Here is an 18,944-nt window from a genome sequence, read left to right as displayed (position 1 = left end):
GTAGTGTGATCTCTCCTTTCAGGGTTTATTCCCTTGTGATCACAGAGCAGCTGTCACTGATGGTGAATTTTTATGAGGCTCCTTTGCACGGCAGTCCCTGAGGAGGAAAGATCTGGTGGTTCTTATAACAAATGGTGCAAAGGCAGGAAAGAGAATGAGACCTTTAAATAAAAACCTGAAAGAATGAGAGGGAGGGGAAAGAACCTGCTGGGATCAGGTGCTTCTCACAGAAAGTATCCCTTAGGAATGGGCGTGCCTCTTGCTCCCATTCTCTCAGCCTCTCTGGCCTCACCCCACCTTTCCATGGAAGGGAGAAGACAGCACAGAGTGGTCATGTCTTGATTTCTCCCTGGAGCCACCAAGGACCAGCATTCCCATGGAGAAACAGTCCATTTTTGCTATGATATGACAGCTGTTTCCTAACATATGTTAAAATAAAGTTGTTATGTTTTATGATATGTTATATCATAAAAGATATGATAAAAGTAATGTTTAGTAAAAACAGTTGTTCCCATAGAAAAAAAGGAAGTGAAGATTAGAAAAATAAAGAGATCAGGCTGGGCGCGGTGGCTCACGCCTGTAATCCCAACACTTTGGGAGGCCGAGGTGGGCGGATCACGAGGTCAGGAAATCGATACCATGCTGGCTAACATGGTGAAACCCTGTCTCTACTAAAAATACAAAAAACTTGGCCGGGTGTGGTGGCGGGCACCTGTAGTCTCAGCTGCTTGGGAGGCTGAGGCAGGAGAATGGCGTCAACCCGGGAGGCGGAGCTTGCAATGAGCCAAGATCTTACCACTGCACTCCAGCCTGGGTGACAGAGCGAGACTCTATCTCAAAATAAATAAATAAATAAATAAATAGAAAGAAAAAAATAACGAGATCAAGGAATTTAAAAAGGGGGCAGAGGCTGGGTGCTGCGGCTCAGGCCTGTAATCCCAGCACTTTGGGAGGCCAAGGCAGGCAGATCACCTGAGGTCAGGAGTTCAAGACCAGCTTGACCAACATGGTGAAACCCTGACTCTACTAAAAATACAAAAATTTGCTGGGCATGGTGGCAGGCGCCTGTAATCCCAGCTGCTCAGGAGGCTGAGGCAGGAGAATTGCTTGAACCCGGGATGTGGTGGTTGCAGTGAGCTGAGATCTCACCATTGCTCTCCAGCCTGGGCCACAGGGCAAGACTCCGTCTCAAAAAAAAAAAAAAAAAAAAAAAAAAAGGCAGAGACTAAGGAAAAAATAACACAAAAAGTAACAAGCAGATAAATACGTGCAGGATTGGTAAAGTGCTTGGGGAAAATCTATGAAAAATCACACTTCAGGGCTTTCTATGTGTCTGTGGGAAGTTGGAGATCACGACACTGGCGGAGAGGCAGGCATCAGGGAAAACACCACCAAATTCTCAATAGAAAGCTTTACCAGCCCTCTGCCTGGGAACTTTAACCAGCCCTGCATTTGTGGCAGCCTTTGCCAGCTCTGGGCAGAAGCAAGGAGACCTCGTGCGAGGCTTTGTGCCAAGCAGACACAGTAAGGGAAGGTGTGCTCTTTGCTTATTCTGCTCTCATCTTGCTGATAATATGTTCATCAAAGCACTTAACTCCCAATCCATGCGGGGTCAAAGAAGCAGATGTTTGATTAATTTTCTCATTGCCCCAGAACTGAAGCTTTTGTTTTTGTTTCTTAATCTCAATTGAAAACTTGAAAATGCTTAGGAAAATAGGCATTGATTTCAGAAAATCTTGGGCATAAATCTTCTTTTTTCTTTTTTGATTTGCTCAAGTGCCAGTTTTGTTATCTCAAGACTGTGAGAACAGACTGACACAAATTTGCTAGGAAAGAAAAAGCTCACAGTGACCAAAACAAGGACACTGTTTATGCAAATCTCAGATGGCAGCTCTTATTTGAGAACAGCCAGAATTGTCTCAGAGAGGTCTTAGGATTCACCTGAAGAATCCACCTGTGTTCAATCAGAGGCTGGAAAGAGTATGTTGGGATGTTCAGACTCCCCTCCCACACTGCTGGCTCATGGCTCTTGACACTGGTCCCCTTGGTGACCAGTTCCACATAACCCTGTCCACCCTCTCTAACCACTATTTTAAGATAAACAAGCCACTGCAGCCACAGGAGACATACGGAGTTTTCCGACCCATCTGATTTTATTCATAATCTACCACTTTACATTAGTAGTGCTGTCGCTGCCCCATTGAGATCCCTTTGTCCATAACATATGCTGGGAGGAAACTGGGAGAAAAAAGTTCTCTTTGCAGTGGGACTTGCTAAATTTGTACACGGCTGCTGGAGCTAAAGACCACCACCTTTTCCAGCCTCAAGAAGGAAGCTCATTGTAGCAGAAGCACAAGATGCCAACTCATGAGGAGAGAGAGGAAAAAAGATGGAAGGGGAAGGAGAGGGGAAAGCGTAGAATCCCAGGGACAAACTCATCATGATGGCCAGCATGGCTGAAATAAGGACAGAGAGGAGGGAGGAAGTGACTTGGCAGTGATGATGAGGGTAATATAGCTTGGGATACAGTTGTACAAGTTCTTTGTTTCTACCGTATCTGGGAAAAGAAATACATTCAGATCATATGCCCAAATTAGTATTCAAAACACACCTCAGTAGTATTTCCATCACAGAACAAAACGGCCAGGAGACATACTGAGAATCTAAATGTCTAGAGCCAGTTTTCAGCAGAAACAGAAAAGCCAGGTCCGAAAGGGTCCAAAACAAGCACTCCTAGATGCTGAGATTAACTCTTTTGACTTTGAGACCTGGAGTTATTTACTCTGAGCCCCTCCTCGGGACACAGCAGGAGGTATTTATTCCTAAGGTTCCTGTAAAGGTTAACATCTTTATGCTCCATGTTTGATGTTGACCAAGGCATTCACTTCAAACAGGTGTTCAGCAGTGACTGGTTGCATAGAACATTTAATGTCATCCAATTGAAATTCAACAGACCCCTCTGTGTTTTGGGGCTTGGCTAGGCACTAATGTCACAAGAGTGACAATGACATCTCTGCCTTCCAGGACTCAGAGATCAACAAAGGAATGACTACACAGCATGATAGTTCCATAAGAGGAGGCTGTACAAGAGTCACAGCTAGCATACAGAGGGTAGTTCTTAAATAACGTCACTGGGATCAGGTTCTTCTCACAGAAAGTATCACTGAATGGGCGTGCCCCTTGTTCCTGTTCTCTCAGCCTCTCCAGCCCCATCTCACCTCTCCACAGAGGGGAGAAGATAGAGTAATGATGGTTTGATTTCTCCTCGGAGCCAAAGACGGACAGGGTCCCAATGGAGAAATAGTCCATTTTTCCTACAACGTGACAGCTATTTCCTAAGACATTACTGCTGATAAAAAGAATGTGTAGCCAGGCATGGTGGTTCACGCCTGTAATCCCAGCTCTTTGGGAGGCCCAGGCAGGCAGATCACGAGGTCAGGAAATCGAGACCATTCTGGCTAACACAGTGAAAACCCGTCGCTACTAAAAATACAAAAAATTAGCCGGGCGTGGTGGAGGGCGCCTGTAGTCCCAGCTACTCTGGAGACTGAGGCAGGAGAATGGACTGAACCCAGGAGGTGGAGCTTGCAGTGAGCTGAGATCGCACCACTGCACTCCAGCCTGGGCAACAGAGCAAGACTCCACCTCAAAAAAAAAAAAAAAAAAAGAATGTCTAGTAAAATGGTTGTTTCAATAGGAACAAAAAAGGAGGTGAAGACTTGAATAGACATGTCCAATAGAACTTTCTGGAATGATGGAAATGTTCTGTCCCTGCTGCTCTCCAATATGGTAGCCACTTGGCCACATGTGGTATTGAACACTTGAAATGTAACTAGTGTGACTAAGGAACTGAACTTTTAGTTAAGTAATATTTAAGTCTAATGGATCCTAAGGAGGAGACAGTAGTAGCATCTCTACCCTATTATCTTCCCTGTAGACTATGAGCAACTTTAGGGCACAGGGCTTGTCTTAAAATCCACCTTTCAATGTTCAGTGCTTAGCACAGGGCACATTAAAGGCTGGCAAACAATAATTTCTGTACTGAAGGTGTAAGTAGGAAAATACCTAGGAATGATTTGAGCTCTATTCTTTCTTCTCGCGAAAGAAATCATTGCTGGGCTGCCGGCCCTGCTGTGTCCACTGCTGTGATGGTGAGAAGGAAACTGAGAAGATCAAAGGCCTGCTTGATTGATGCGCCTCAAAAAAAAGCAAGGATTTACTCCTGGAAGATTAAAGACTAGATATGAAGGGTGAATAAAGATTGCCAAAAAATGGCAAGAGCACGGTTTCAAAGTCTGGAAGAGTTTGAACAGAGCAGGGGAGAGTTTGGAGGGAGCAGCGGCACTTATGGGATGTACACACGAAAAGAAAATGTTTGAGAAGTTTTGTCCGTTCCATGAATGGATGCAACTTCAGTGTGTGTGTGTGTGCGCGCGTGTGTGTTTGTGTTTGAGATGGGGTCTCGCTCTGTTGCCCAGACTGGAGTGCAGTGGCACGATCTCGGCTCACTGCAACCTCTGCCTCATGGGTTCAAGCAATTCCCTGCCTCAGCCTCCCGAGTAGCTGGGATTACAGGTGCCTGCCACCACGCCTGGCTAATTTTTGTATTTTTAGTACAGACAGGGTTTTACCATCTTGGCCGGGCTGGTCTTGAACTCCTGACCTTGTGCTCCACCCCCCTCGGCCTCCCAAAGTGCTGGGATTACAGGCGTGGGCCACTGTGCCCCGGCAACTTTAGTGTTTTCTAAGGGACTCAAGACTTTCACAGTGCTTTTCAATTATTTTGGAAGCTGGGTCTCCATTCAAGAACAAACAGGCCTAGCTATCTTAAGGATACAAAAGGAAGAAAGATGACTAGGAAAAGGAAAGAAAACTGCTAAAAATGCAAAAGGAAGTTGTGGAGTCTCCCACATGTGCTGCTGGCTGAGGACAGAGATGCTGAGGCTCAAAGCGGTGGGAGGGTGAAAATTGCCTTTGCCATTCATTTCCTATGAAGTAGTAGTCCCAGAGAGATGGACTGTCTGTCTCTCCTCCGGGGTCAGACAGAGAAGGCCTTCAAATCTGAAAGGACTGTTTCAGGAAGGTGGGCGCATGGATGGCTGCGTCATGCATCGTCGATTCCGGCTGCACAACGTTGAGTCAGAGTTTATTATGAGGTCCCCAGTAGGAACAATTTTAGTGAGTTTAACTGAGCGGATAAAGGGAAACCAATGAGAAAATCATTCAGACCAATCATAGGTGTGGTAGGTTTAATAGCTCCCCATTAGCTGATTGAACTAGGCGTAGCGTAGATAAATGAAAGGCATTTCCTTCTGATCCTAGATGAGGGATGCTTTTTTTTTTTTTAAATGAAAGTGTGTACTTTGATGGATAGTCTGCTCAAAGGTACAAGTGTGCCTGTGTTGGGAGGAGGGGTAGGAGTATGAAGAGTGCAGTTTGAAAGTCTCATCAGAGCTCCCTTGAATCATATGGCTCAGACTATCTGGGCCAGTGGGGCTGCCCCACAATCTGTTATTTGCATGAAGGGCAGCTATGTATTCTGGGAACCATAACAAACCTCATCCTAAGGGCAAAGTGAGTTGGAGAATACAGGCCTGGATGAAGCTATTTCAGATCAAACCATAAAGGGCTGGACTCTGAGTGTAGTTGTTTCTTACTACAGAACGTTCTTTTCAGTTATTACTGAATGTTCTTTTTCAGTTTGGGAATCTCCTGCGTAGGACAAAGCAGTGAAAAATATGGGCTCTGGAAAGAAACATAATCCTGTTTTGAAGTCAAGTTCTCTGTAGCCTGCGTGAAAGTTAGTAAATTCTTTCACTTTTTCACGGGTAGGATGCTTGGTATCACAGGGATCACCATAAAACACTTGGCATAGAGCTTGTGGTACTTGGGAAGTACCCTATAAAGGCTACTATGGGGCCAGGGGCAGTGGTTCACGCTTGTAACCCCAGCAATTTGGTAGGTCAAGGTGGGCAGATCAGCTGAGATCAGGAGTTCGAGACCAGCCTGGCCAACATGGCAAAATCCCATCTCTACTAAAAATACAAAAATTAACCAGGTGGGGTAGCACATGCCTGTAATCCCAGCTACTTTGGAGGCTGAGGCAGGAGAATCGCTTGAACCTAGGAGGCGGAGTTCGCAGTGAACCGAGATCGCACCAGTGGGCTCCAGCCTGGGCAACAGAGTGAGACTCTGTCTCAAAAAAACAAGAACAAAAGGCTATTATGATAATAGTGAAATATAATTAATGTATCTTTCCTATTAACTCCAAACAGTGGGAGCATTAAATACACAAGGTAGCATGTGCTGCTTTGTAACCTGCACTGGGGGGAAAATGTGCCACAGCACAGGCAGGGAGCCTGACTTTCTATCTGGAACAGGGAGAAAATGGGGACATATTCTGGGTGGCTTTAGTGTATGGCAGTGGGAAAAGAACAAGGCAATAGGAAAGGTTCAGGATCATTTGGGCAACCAGGAGAACTGTGTTTCTGAGTACCTGTGCAACAGCTTCTAGGCAACCCTTGAAACTCTGTGGGTATTGAAGGGTGCAGTTTGGGGGGCCTGATACCTACGAAGGGTAGGGACAGAGTCGTGGAAATAGGGTTTATGATTTTAACATCCAGTTTGGTTGGCCTTAGAGTCCCCAGGTATACCCGATAATCCCATGTATTGCAGGGATGCTTTAGTGATTGCTCATGGAATAACAGTCATTGGTCCTGCATGGCAGGTTCTCTCTAAGAGCTTTGGTCTGCGGCACTCGATGGAGCCAGATGTCAACAAGGAGAAAATTACAGAGCATCGTGAGAACTCAGAGACCCACATTTCCCAGGCTAGGGAAAGTCATTATTCATTTCTTCTTCCAAGAGAATAGACTGTGTTAAGGAGAAGTAAAACTCCTGAAAATATAGTCCTATGAAAACATAGTTTGGTATTCTTCCAGGTTCTCACTCACAAATCTGCATGTGAGAGGCCTTAGGAGAGATTTAGCTTCTTGTAGGAGAAAGCTGAGATGAGGAAGGGAAGCTTGAGCCCCACTGACCAGGAATGGCCACTGTTTGTATTAGGAAGGTCATGTTTACTAGAAAGTCAGTAATATATTTACTCATTCTCCAGACTTGTTGAGTGCCTACTGTGAACCAAGCATCATGCTTGGCATCCTGTTAACTGATCACAGAGAAAATTCCTAGAATTTCCAAGATTACCAAAAAGATCTACAAGATGATGGGCCTCAAAGTTGAAAATATGTGTTATTTAATGTGACTTAATAACTGTGGTGAGAAAGGTACAATCACAGGAGAGGGAATGGACCTGACTTCTCCAGTTCCCCTCCGATTCTTCACTTTTTACTGGATGAAGAAGAGTCTCACATCCACTCATGATGGCTACCATTTAAAATAGTCCCATGTGCTTCTTATCCCCCGCTTTCTGGTAATTGCTCTCCATTCCTTTTGGAGTATTTACCCTCTCCTTTTCCCCCAACACACACACACACACACACACACACACACACACACACACACACACACACCCCCATGTATTCCAGTGGGGCTGTCAGACATGATGCTTACATTCTTTTAGACCAAGGTAAGAGAGCATGAGGCACAGGTGTGGTCAATCACAGCTCCTCATTTTCTTAAGCCAGAGAGAGAAAGAGGAGAGAGAGGGAGGCAGTGGAGAGGAAAAGAGATGGAAAAAGTGGGAGGGAGAAAGGGGGAAAGATGGAGGGAAAAGAAGGGACGGAGAGAGACAGAGAAAGAGGGAGGGAGGGGGAGGGAGGGAGAGATAGAGGGAGAGACAAGGAGAGGAGGAGGAGGACTGGGAGAGGAAGAGAGGGAGAGAGATCTCCAGGGGCTGGTATGTGATTTGCAAAGGACCAATCAAATTCCTTCCTTAATACATGAAAACTGGGAGAAAAAAGTTCTCTTTGCACTGGGGCTTGCTAAATTTTTACATGGAAGCTGCAGCTAATGACCACCACCTTTTCCAGCCTCGGGAAGGAAGCTCATTGCAGCAGGAGCACATGAAGCTGACTTATGAGGAGAGAGGATGAAAGATGGAAGGGGAAGGAGAGGAGAAAGCCTAGAATCCCAGGGACAAATTCATCATGATGGCCAGCAGGGCTGAAATAATGAGAGAGGGGAGGGAGTAAGGGGGTGGCCTTCCCGCCCTCTGAAGATCTCTAAGCTTGGTCCAGTTTCTAGCACACAGTAGGAGCGCAGTGTATTTTGGTTCCATTTCCTCGCTTGTCCCTTCAGGAATTCCTCTTCATCTTCTTGTATATGTCATGACACAGTGGCATATCCCGTTTGAGCTACTTTTGATGTCAGGGTTTTGTGGTCTTTGGCGGATACAGGTGGAGTCTGAATGAGGGACTCCATTCAGAATACTTTATGAAGCACGGAGGGACTTTTTAATGTCCTATTTCTTTGTACCTCCTCCCCACCATTAATATCTATCAAACACATCTTATATGGCACACACACTTCATTTATTCATTCATTCAACAAATATGAAATGTATCAACATCCTTGCTAGGCACTTTAGCTGCATTATCTTTTTCTTTCCCCACACAAAAACTTTTACCCCATACATGCTATTATTATATCCATATTACAGATGAGCAAACTGAGGTTTCAAAAGACTTAATCATTTTTCCAAGGTTATACAGGTTGCTAAAATTGTTAGAGCCAGGATTTGAATTCAAGCTTGTTTTAGTTCACACATTAACTACTTTATAACCAAGAAGCATACTGCCTCTCATCTGGCTTGGGTGTATGGCTAGTGCCAGGTTAAGAAAGGAATCATTGTCATCCCTGGCTCAGAAGATAATTACCCTGCATTAGGCTCTGGGGACCACAGTTATTTAGAGAAGTCAGGAGTGACGGGACCCAATGCTTTGGCTTTGGGTTCTGTTTGGTGAAGCATTGTTTAGCATGTCCCTGGCTCCAGGAAAATTCTGGGGATGAGACCTTAGGGGTCATTGACAGGAGACTGAGGACAGATGCTGACGGCATGCTCTCATCAGGAAAATATCATGTTCAAAGATAAAACAGCTTCTTTCACTGGAACATCTATTTTGTCTCCTGGGCCTTCAGACATAAAATTCACTCATTTTCATACCATGGCTCCAACCAATTTTCTGTATGAGATCACACACAGAGGAATCAAACTAATTTCAGATTACATGCTCGCCGCCCTTTCCTGTGAAGAGTCTCTTCTTCCTTCTAATTACACTTTTTCTTCTGTGACAAATGCCAAGATGTCCAAAAGGCTCTCTCTTAGGAAAAGGAAGTCCCAGGAGCTTGGAGGTCATTGGGGCACTATTTCTTCATGCCTGGGTGAGCTCTGCTGTCAGTGTTGAGTGTCAGTGATGTGTCCAAAGCATGGGATTTGACTCCTTTGAATGAGAGTGCTCCAGAGGCTGGATTGTCTATATACACCCAGCTAGCAAAGCTAGCTCCAGAGGCTGGATTGTCTATATACACCCAGCTAGCAAAGAAATCCCTGCAGCAACCCATGGGTGGGGATGCAGGGGGCTGGTGGGAGGGCAGCAATAGATCAGTCCAAATCCATTCCCAACCCTGGAAGTTGGGTGGCTTTGAAAGCCAGCATCCTAAAAAAAAGAAAAAAGAAAAATTGCTGGGCGTGGTGGCTCACGCCTGTAATCCCAGCACTTTGGGAGGCTGAGGCAGGCAGATCACCTGAGGTCAGAAGTTTGAGACCAGCCTGGCCAACATGGTGAAATCTGTCTCTGCTAAAAATACAAAAATTAGCCGGGTGTGGTGGTGCATGCCTGTAATCCCAGCTACTCAGGAGGCTGAGGCAGGAAAATCACTTGAATCTGGGAGGCGCAGGTTGCAGTGAGCCAAGATAGCGCCATTGCACTCCAGCCTGGGTGATAGAGCGAGACCCCATCTCAAAAAAAAAAAAATAGATTTAAGGGTACAAGTGCAGTTTTGTTGCGTGGATATACTGTGTAATGGTGAAATCCGGGCCTTTAGTGCACCCACTGCCCCAATAGTGACCACTGTACCATTAGGCAATTTTCAACCCTCATCTTCCTCCCACCCTCACACCTTTTAGAGCCTCCAGTGTCTATTATTCTACTCAGTGTGTACCATGACCATGGGTACCCACTTCTAAGTGAGAACGTGCCAGATTGGACTTTCTGTTTCTGAGTTATTTCCCTTCGGATAACAGCCTTCATCTCCGTCTATGTTGCTGCAAAAGACATGATTTCATTCCATTTTGTAGAAAAGCCAGCATCCTACTCCGTGCTGGCAATGTAGTTTAGTGTGAGAACCGCTAGGCAAGAAAACAAGAGATGGCAATTCATGTCCCAGTTCTGTATGTAAAAGCCCAAGTCATTTAGGAAGAAACAACCTTTATTGAGTGCCCACCATGGGCAAGGCACCGTCAAGACTTCTACAGACACTCAGCTAGTCTTTGTAACAATAAGTAAAAGTGCGTATCATTAACAAAGTGAGGAAGTAGATAAGTTGAAAGTGCTATTTGCTTAAGATCACACAGCCACAGTGAGGTAGAGTTAGGATCTGAACCCAAATCGGTTGTAGCTTCTCACTATTTCCACTCCATCCCTGAGTCCCAGCTTCCTCTCCTAGAAAACATGGATGATAATTTCAGTGACACCTACCCCATGGGGTAGTGAAGATCAGATGAAAAGCTGAGGTACATAGTAGGCTTTGTCACTGCAAAGATGCTGCAGATGGATGGTAGGGTGGGTGCAATAATCAGTCCCCATTCCCTTTGCCCATCATCAGCTACCTGCCATTGGTTTCTCACTGGTCCCTATATAGTTGAGATCTGGCTGCTGTTCATGGAAACCTGGTATACGTCGAATGTTCTATAAGGTTGTACCTCCATTTTGTAAGTAAAGCAAATAAGACTTAGAGAGCTAAGCAACTGGCCAGGTGTGGTGCCTCGTGCCTGTAAATCCCAGCAGTTTGGGAGGCCGAGGCGGGCAGATCACCTGAGGTCAGGAATTCGAGACCAGCCTGGCCAACATGGCGAAACCCTGTCTCTACTAAAAATATAAAAATTAGCTGGGCGTGGTGGCAGGCACCTGTAATCCCAGCTACTTGGGAGGCTGAGGCAGGAGAATCGCTTGAACTTGGTAGGCGGAGGTTGCAGTGAGCCGAAATTGCGCCACTGCACTCCAGCCTGAGCGATAGTGCAAAACTCTGTCTCAAATGAAAAAAAAAAAAAAAAAGAAAAAAGGGAGCTAAGCGACTTGCTCAAACACAAATGGTTAATAAAGGGCAAAGCAAAATTTTAACCCATGTCTGCCTGAAACCAGAGCCCCAGCACTTTCCAAAGGATAGGCAGCTTCCTCCCCGTCTGCGCTGATTCCCTACTAATGCTAGTTGACCAACTTGGTGGAATGAATGAATCTTTTCTGAATGGACCCATCCACCTTCATTCCTGCTCTTCCTTCAGGCTCTTCCTTTTGATCCCAGGTTATTTTTAATTCCATAGTTTCGATCCCCCAAAAGGTTTAATCCTGAGGAAATACCTACTACAAACAAGCCATCAGAATTATGACAACAGTGTTGGTTTTTAGCAAATTAAAATGTTCTAAATGGCACATTTTAGCTATTTGTTATTAAGCTGTTAATAAGCTGTTAAGCTATTTGCCATTTACTTCGCTTTTATTTTCTGAAATTATTTCTACTTGGATGAATCCTATTTCATGTAAAATATTATTAAAACAAATCTTAATTTCTCAATCTTCCCCCCCCCCCCACTGTAAATTCTACCAATTATTGCTTCCATTAGTGAGGTTATTCTTTGGTGGCTATTATTTTTTTAGCAGCAGAATGGAAAAATGGGAAGACAGAAGTATGTGAAGATACAGATTGAGGGAGAGGAGACACAAAATGGAGAGAAAAGACAAAGGCTTCTCTACTGATAGATCAAAATATTCTCAGGGGGCAAGATGCTAAGTATAAACAGTGGGTTCAAATGATGGGGTCAAAACATATTTCTTTGTTCTCTTGAGATAGAAGAATCACTGATTCTAGGTTTCCTTTCCTCTTCAAATCGCCAGAAAAGCAAGAAGCCCATTTCATTACTGCATAAAGAGCGGATATTGTCACCATCCCCAGTCCTCATCAGCAAGGACTCAGTTGATGAGAGAATGCAAATTTCATTAAATAAAAATGACCCCTGAGCTAGCACTTCCATGTTCTTTCTCACCATCAAATGAGCCTTAAATATGACTCAGCATGGAGTCATCCTTTCCTGTCAAATCCTGATGCTTCCATCCAATACAGAGTGATTCAGAACACATTATTCCAATCTCCATGTCAGAGTGGCTCCTGGCTTGGCATTAGAAACCCTCTGAGCAACATCTTAGTTTTACAAACATCTTAACCTCATGGACGCCACTTGTTTATTTTGAATAAACACAGGGAATATCATGTTGGCCACCTTTCATTGCATCAACCTTACTGGTGACAGTTTAATGCTCTGTTGTTTGGGGATAACTTATACTCGGTTTGCCAATGTAGCAATGGCCTGATCAAGGTAAAGGAGGCAGAGGGAGGAACTCCAATATCTTTAGTGGTTCAAGGAGTGGTGATTGTGATTGTGTTTAATCAGCATGGGTGTTCTGGGTCAACAGTCATAGTAACTCCATCTAGATGGATCCCCCAAAGCATCCCACATACTGTATCTCACAAGTGTAGACGAAATGGATGTGGTGCATAAACATAATGGCCGTTTTGGGGTGGGAGGCAGGATAGTACTGTGCAATTTTGAATCTTAGCAGTTGTATTTCAAATCAGTCAAATACATTCATGGCTCTTTCTCTGTATTCCTGTCTGTGTGCCCGTCTGCCTCTCTGTGTCTCTTGATTTCTCATGATTTGTGTGTGTGTGTCTCTGTCTCTTTCTCTTTTATGTCTTTGTCACTGTGTATGTCTGATTCTCCAAAATGTAAAGAGCCATTTGGGTTTTAGGCACACTTGGGTGTTCACATGGCTCTTCCACTTAGCAGTCTGTGATCCTGATGTGTCTGTGAATATCAGTTTCCTCATCTTTAATTGGAGATGGCAATACTGATTTTGTTGAGTTGTCATTAGGATGAAATGAAACAAAGAGTGTATCGCAGCCAACTCAGTTCCTGGCTCATAACAACTGGTCAATACATGTTTGTTCCTTCCCTATCTCCAATTTACTATACCCTCGTGACATATTAGAATTCCACCAATCTGGTAGCTTTCTTCTGATGTGGCCTGCCCTCAGCCCATTTTCAGATCAGCCAATGGAACCATGACTGGCTGGAACCATTTTTCATCCACTTGGTCTCTTTCCAGCAGTTTCATGTAGCCTCTTGGTGTAAATCACTCTGGGAAAATAAATGTCCCTAATCCATTAGTGACCTTCTACTGCAAGCCAATTTGAACCACAAACCAGACAAGGTTTGTTAATGGCCACTTAAATACATTCCTGCAGCCCAACCTGGAGACCCTCTGCCAGCCTAAAATCCTAGCAGCCCCTGTCTAAGAGACACTCAACTGTGACAAGACTGATAGCAGCAAAGGCACAGTTCTGACTTGTATCAGTTAGGGGTGAACCATACACCTTGGTTTGCCTAAGACAGTTCCAGTTTATGATTGTAGCTTCTCCTATGTAGGAGTAATTATAAATAGTGCCCCTTTTGCTTTCAGAAGAGGTTCAGTTTGTTTGAAACCAGCCTGAGCAACATAGTCTCTGTCTTGACAAAAAATAAATTAAAAAAAAATTAGCTGGGCACGGTGGCATATGCCTGTGGTCCCAGCTATGCAGGAAGTCAAGGCAGGAGGATCACTTGAGCCAGGGAGATCAAGGTGGCAGTGAATCATGATCACACCACTGCACTTCACCTTGGGTGACAGAGCAAGACCCTGTCTCAAAATATAAGAGTTCCAGTTTGAATAATAAACTATATAAGTATCTATGGCAACCAAAAGTAAAAGTTTAGATAATAATGATTACCATTTTTTGACTACTTGCTACGCCTGTCTCAAAATACAAGAGTTTCAGTTTGAATAATAAACTAAAGTTTCTACGGCAACCAAAAGTAAAAGTTTAGATAATAATGGTTATCATTTTTTGACTGCTTGCTAAGCACCAGGCATCCTTATAAAGGTCTTTGTATATGGCATGTCATTTAAGCTTCATTACAACACTACGAAGGGGGATGCTATTATAAAATGGATGCTCTATTTTATAGTCCGGGAAACAGAAGTTTGTTAACATGTTTTTAACAACAACATGGCCAAGGCCAACCAGAAGGCGTGGTTTGTACCTCACCCAGATCCTGTCTATGGGCAGGTGCCCATCCCCAAACTGCTGGAAGTGTTGGATGCTCAAGCCTCAGAGTCATCCCTTTCCCTAGAGAATTTTGCTCAGTCAAATAGAAGCCACTTCTGCTTGAGAGGCTCAATGTCCCCACTTAGGAAGTAGCCCACAGCCAATGACACACAAGGCTCCCTCTGTTCCTTGCTTCAAGGTGGGACGGACTCTGCAGTGGGATCCAGCTAAGACCACATCTTTGCTTAACTCCTTCCTCTTCCCTAGCCTGCTTCCCTTGCTCCCATAGTTCTAAAAGCACACTTTCAATAAACCACCTGAAAAAGGATCCCTGTGTCAGGCTCTGCCTCCAAGGAGCCAGACCTAAGACATCCAGTTAGCAAGTATCAGAGCTGGGACTCATGTCTAGGAAGCTCTCTTAATCACTAAGCAGATGTGACATGATATTGCCTATATTATATACATGATTAAAATGATGGCCTCCAAGTTGTAGGTCACCAAGCAGCATATATCACATTGGTTTAGATATGGCAACAACGACAGTCACAATGAATCCTACTTATTGAATGCTGACAACACGGCAGTGTCTTTCTTGCATCTGATCCTTTCAACAATACCATGAGGTTCATTTTATTATCCCCATTTTGCAGATAATGTATGGGAAGTTTGGAGACACTGAGACACATCCCCCAGGGGACATATGGATAGGAAGAGATGAGGCTTAAGCTTATATTCAAGTCCCTCTCTCTTCAAGGGCCACATGCTTTTTCCACCTGGTCACTTAAACCTCTTGTTGCGTAAAGTATTCCATGAATAATTGGTGAAATCGATCTGCCATCAAAACTGACATTTTTAAAAACAATTCAGACAGAAGACTCTGCTATCATTCCAACCCTGACCCCAGCAACAGTTCTTTTTGAGCTGCATTTGTCCAGAATGTCTCTACTTTCTGGAGAAAGCCATACTACTTTGGAAATAGCTAGAGAATATTCTCTTAAGCCAGACACAAAAAGAGCAAAGGAACCATCTTCGGTGGAGAAAGGAAAGAAAGTGAGACTACATGCTAAGAGGGGAATCACATGTGCTAAGGCTTTTCCACCAAGGGAGACAAAAATGGAATAAAAGGAAAACAGCAAAAATTTAAGGAGAATTAGATTCAAATCCTAAGTCTACTATTGTTTGATGTTTTTGGCAAATTACTCAATGTTTCCAAGCCTCAATTTGCTCTTCTGTTCTGTAGGAAAAATACCCATCTCACTGGCGCATTAATGAAAAAGGGTCAATGATATAAAATAGATATTTCTTCCTGCCTCATCTCTTCCATTTTCATAAAATTCATAGCCAACTTGGAACGTCATTCCAGGTCTAACTAATACTGGTTCAAATGGACTATGCTTTATTCGAAGCAAAAAGCATATCCTATTATGACAAAAAGGTTTCTATTAAAAATAGAGAGCAGATAAAAGGGAGACCATCATCCAGGAAGCCATCGGCTGATTCATAAAAATACAGAATGAGTCATCCTGTATCCCAAGGCTAAAACTTATAATCAATGATCATGTCTGGCCAGCCAATCCCAGCCCAGAGGAGAAGGAGCTGCCCAGTGGGCCATTTTTACAAGCCTATTACAATCCTTCCTCGTAAAACCATTAACTCTGCTTCCAGCTTGGTGAAAGGAAAATCAATCTGGGCTGTTTGCAACACTGTATTCCAAATGTACCTGCAGACTGGTTGGCTTTCTGAACAACTAGGGTAGGGGAAGTGCAGTGATTTCTGTGTGTGTGTGTGTGTGTAGCTCCACTGAAGAACAGGCTTTCACATCTGGCTTTGAAAATCAATCTCTTGGCCTTCATCTTGACATTTATTATTTCAAAATGCTTCAGTTCCTATCAGCAATTATGCAGTTAACATAAGACTGGAAAACACAGAACTATGTGTACTGCAGATGATGCTCTTTCCTTTAAAAAGTAGTTTTATCATTTTCACTCTCTGAATATGTACTCTAGAATCCTAGAATCCCATCCTCAATTTGGATGAAGGGTCATAAATTACATACGCATACATATGCAACTGTATATATAATTGTATATATGTATATGCACATATATGCATAGGTGTGTGTATACAGGTAATTTTTTTTGATGAAGTGGTTAAGGAAAGAGAGTTCTAAATGCACGGTTTTAATTGTACTAAGCAAAAGCTCTTCCACCAGCAAGTGAAGAAAAATAATGACCCAACAATCCTCCTCCGAGCTCTTTCCTCAATCCATTCATTCAGTGATAACTTATTTAGGATGTGCAGTGTGCCAAACAGTGTGGGGTGGGGGAGTGGGCTGGTCTTTGGGGATTTAGCTGCGAAAGGGCAGATATAAGCTCTCCTTCTGGGATCAAACAACTTGGTTCAATAAGAGTTTATTGTACAGGATCCCCCGGTTTGCAAAAGCCTCTTCCCTTACCCTGAATTCCCCACAGAGACCCACGAGTCGTGTTCAGAGTCAAACCTGACCAGCTGCATATATGAGCAGCAAGGCAGGGATCAGCGGCTGCTTCTCCCACTAGCTGCTTTCTAATCTGGCCGATGAAACCTGCGTCTGTTCTCAAGGTGGTGAACGGGAGGGGACTCTCGTTTGTATTTCTCGTGCCTCTAGAGAGGTCCAGATATTGGGTTTCTGATCTAACCTAGGAGCTCGTGAGCTGGCTGCTGCTTTGGAGAGCAGTATGTACTGGGGGGCTCTAAAAAACAGATGGGAAGGAATAGGCTCGTCTCATCGTGATTAATAGCAAGTTCCCCTTACAAGTTTAACATGCAAACCTAGTGTTGGGTCCAGTCCGCCTCTGCTGGGTAAGCTCTTCCCAGAACTTCAGGGAAATTACAGTGCCCGCACACAGAGAGGCTTAAACTCTCCCCGGGAATTTCAGCTGAGCGTGAGGGCCTGGAGAAGTTCCCCCAGGGGGAATGGGGAATACAGGGCAGCTTAGAGAGCTGAGCTCCTTCTGAGATGGGAGCAGGAATTCCGGGGAGACTGATCAGGGTTTTTTCCCCTCTCGGAGAAACAGAGGATGGAGAGGGGCATGCAGGGGGTTGCGCTGCAGCCCTGGTCTCCACCCTCACCAAGCTTGGGTGCAAGGTACCGACCCTCTTCATTCCTAGTTCCTTTCCCCGTCAAACTACGGGGAAGAAAGTGTGCAGGAGGCGGGATCCAGCCCTGCACCCTGTCCCAGGCCCTTCAGGACAACAGCATAGAGGTGAAAAAAGATCATGTATCAAATTCCCGGCCAAGCCACTTAGTGGCAGCTGACTGATCTTGGGCAAATCACTCATTCTCGCTGAGCGGCGGCTTTCTTACCTGTAAACGGATCATGATGGCACCTGACTCATTAGGTCCCAGGAAATATTAAATAAGATCGCACGTGTAAAACTACCAACGGCGGCTGGCACACAGTGGGCTTGCGGTTCTTAATATATATATTTTTAATTCTGTTAAGCATCAACCCCCCCGTGCGAAAGCTGAGTTGTCCTCTCAGACGGAGAACTCCCGTAGCGCAATCTTCCAGACCCGGGGTGCCTGGGCGCCAGCATTCTCCCCGCGCCCCAGGAGCTCACATTCTCCTCCCATCACCTCTAGATCTGGCTTGGGGAGGCCGCCCCTCTGCATCCTCCCCAGCTTTGGCCCGGGGAGGCTCTGAGACCCGGGTGAGGGCGCGGAGGGGGTGCGCGCGGCGGTTCTACCCGGGCAGCATCCCAGCCGCAGCTTTCCCACCCCCTCCCCAGAGCCCAGCGCGCAAAAAGAGAGAAAGCGAGAAAGGCGCGGATACTGGACCAGGCTTTGACGCGGATCTTGAGCTCGCCGTCCTGAGGCTCGGGCATGGCCTTCCTGGAGAGCCGCAGCTTGTTGAGCCCCCCGAAGCCAGCCAGCACTACCGCGCGCATCTCCTGGGCGTCCCCGAGGCGGTGCGGGCCGTCGCCGCCGCCGCCCTCCGCCGGCTCCTTGCCTGCCTCCTTCTCGATCATTTGCTCCGTCTCCTCCGCCTTCTCCACGCCTTCCTTGGCCATGGCGCTCGAGGGCGCGGGGCGCACGGGCTGCGGTGGCTGCGGCGCCGGGGGAGTGGGGCTCCTCTCCCGCGGGTTCCTCCTGTTGAATGTGGGATGCTCGGCTGTGCAATGGCTGCAGCCTCTGCGAGCGCCGCCGCGGTCCACAGCCTCCGCCGTAATCCTCACAAGAGCCGTGCCCTAAGCGCTTCACCCCTGCCCCACCCTTCTTTCCTGTCCCAACGAAGCCTCAACTCCAGTTCCTGAAATAGTCCCAAGTTAGGGTCGGGATCGCGGCCCTAAACCCAAATTTGCCGAAGATCTGTGACTAAAACGAGCCTAGAGAGACCACCTTGTCATCCCCCTTCCTGTGGGCCCAGTACTTGGTTATATACGGCACAGGCTCGGGTGCCTTGAAATGGACCGAGACTAATGTCTGGGCCTGGAGGATGCCTTCCCGCGACAAGGTTGCCCTCTCTCCCTCCCATCTTCGAGGCTGGGCGGGATAGTCGGGAAATTGGGTCGTTTCTCAAACAGCCAGTTTTGGGTGGAAGGGCGGAGAGGTTTGGGAAGCAGGGAACTAGAGATCCCGCTCACTGC

General features: G+C 45.6%; 1 protein-coding gene across 1 annotated transcript in view; it reads right to left on the bottom strand.

Annotated features, from left to right (window-relative positions):
• Nucleotides 1-18,665, bottom strand: part of VAT1L (vesicle amine transport 1 like) — a 191,740-nt gene extending 173,075 nt beyond the window's left edge. Inside the window, exon 1 of the mRNA XM_031003006.3 lies at nucleotides 18,136-18,665. Within this exon, the coding sequence (XP_030858866.1) occupies nucleotides 18,136-18,368 (233 nt within the window). The 5' untranslated portion in view covers nucleotides 18,369-18,665. The remainder of the gene's footprint in view (nucleotides 1-18,135) is intronic.
• Nucleotides 18,666-18,944: the final 279 nt, after the last annotated feature.

This window comes from Gorilla gorilla, chromosome 18 (genome assembly GCF_029281585.2).
Source record: "Gorilla gorilla gorilla isolate KB3781 chromosome 18, NHGRI_mGorGor1-v2.1_pri, whole genome shotgun sequence".
Classification (NCBI taxonomy): domain Eukaryota; kingdom Metazoa; phylum Chordata; class Mammalia; order Primates; family Hominidae; genus Gorilla; species Gorilla gorilla.
Note: the sequence above shows the minus strand (reverse complement) of the source record. Positions and strands in the feature narration are given on the sequence as shown.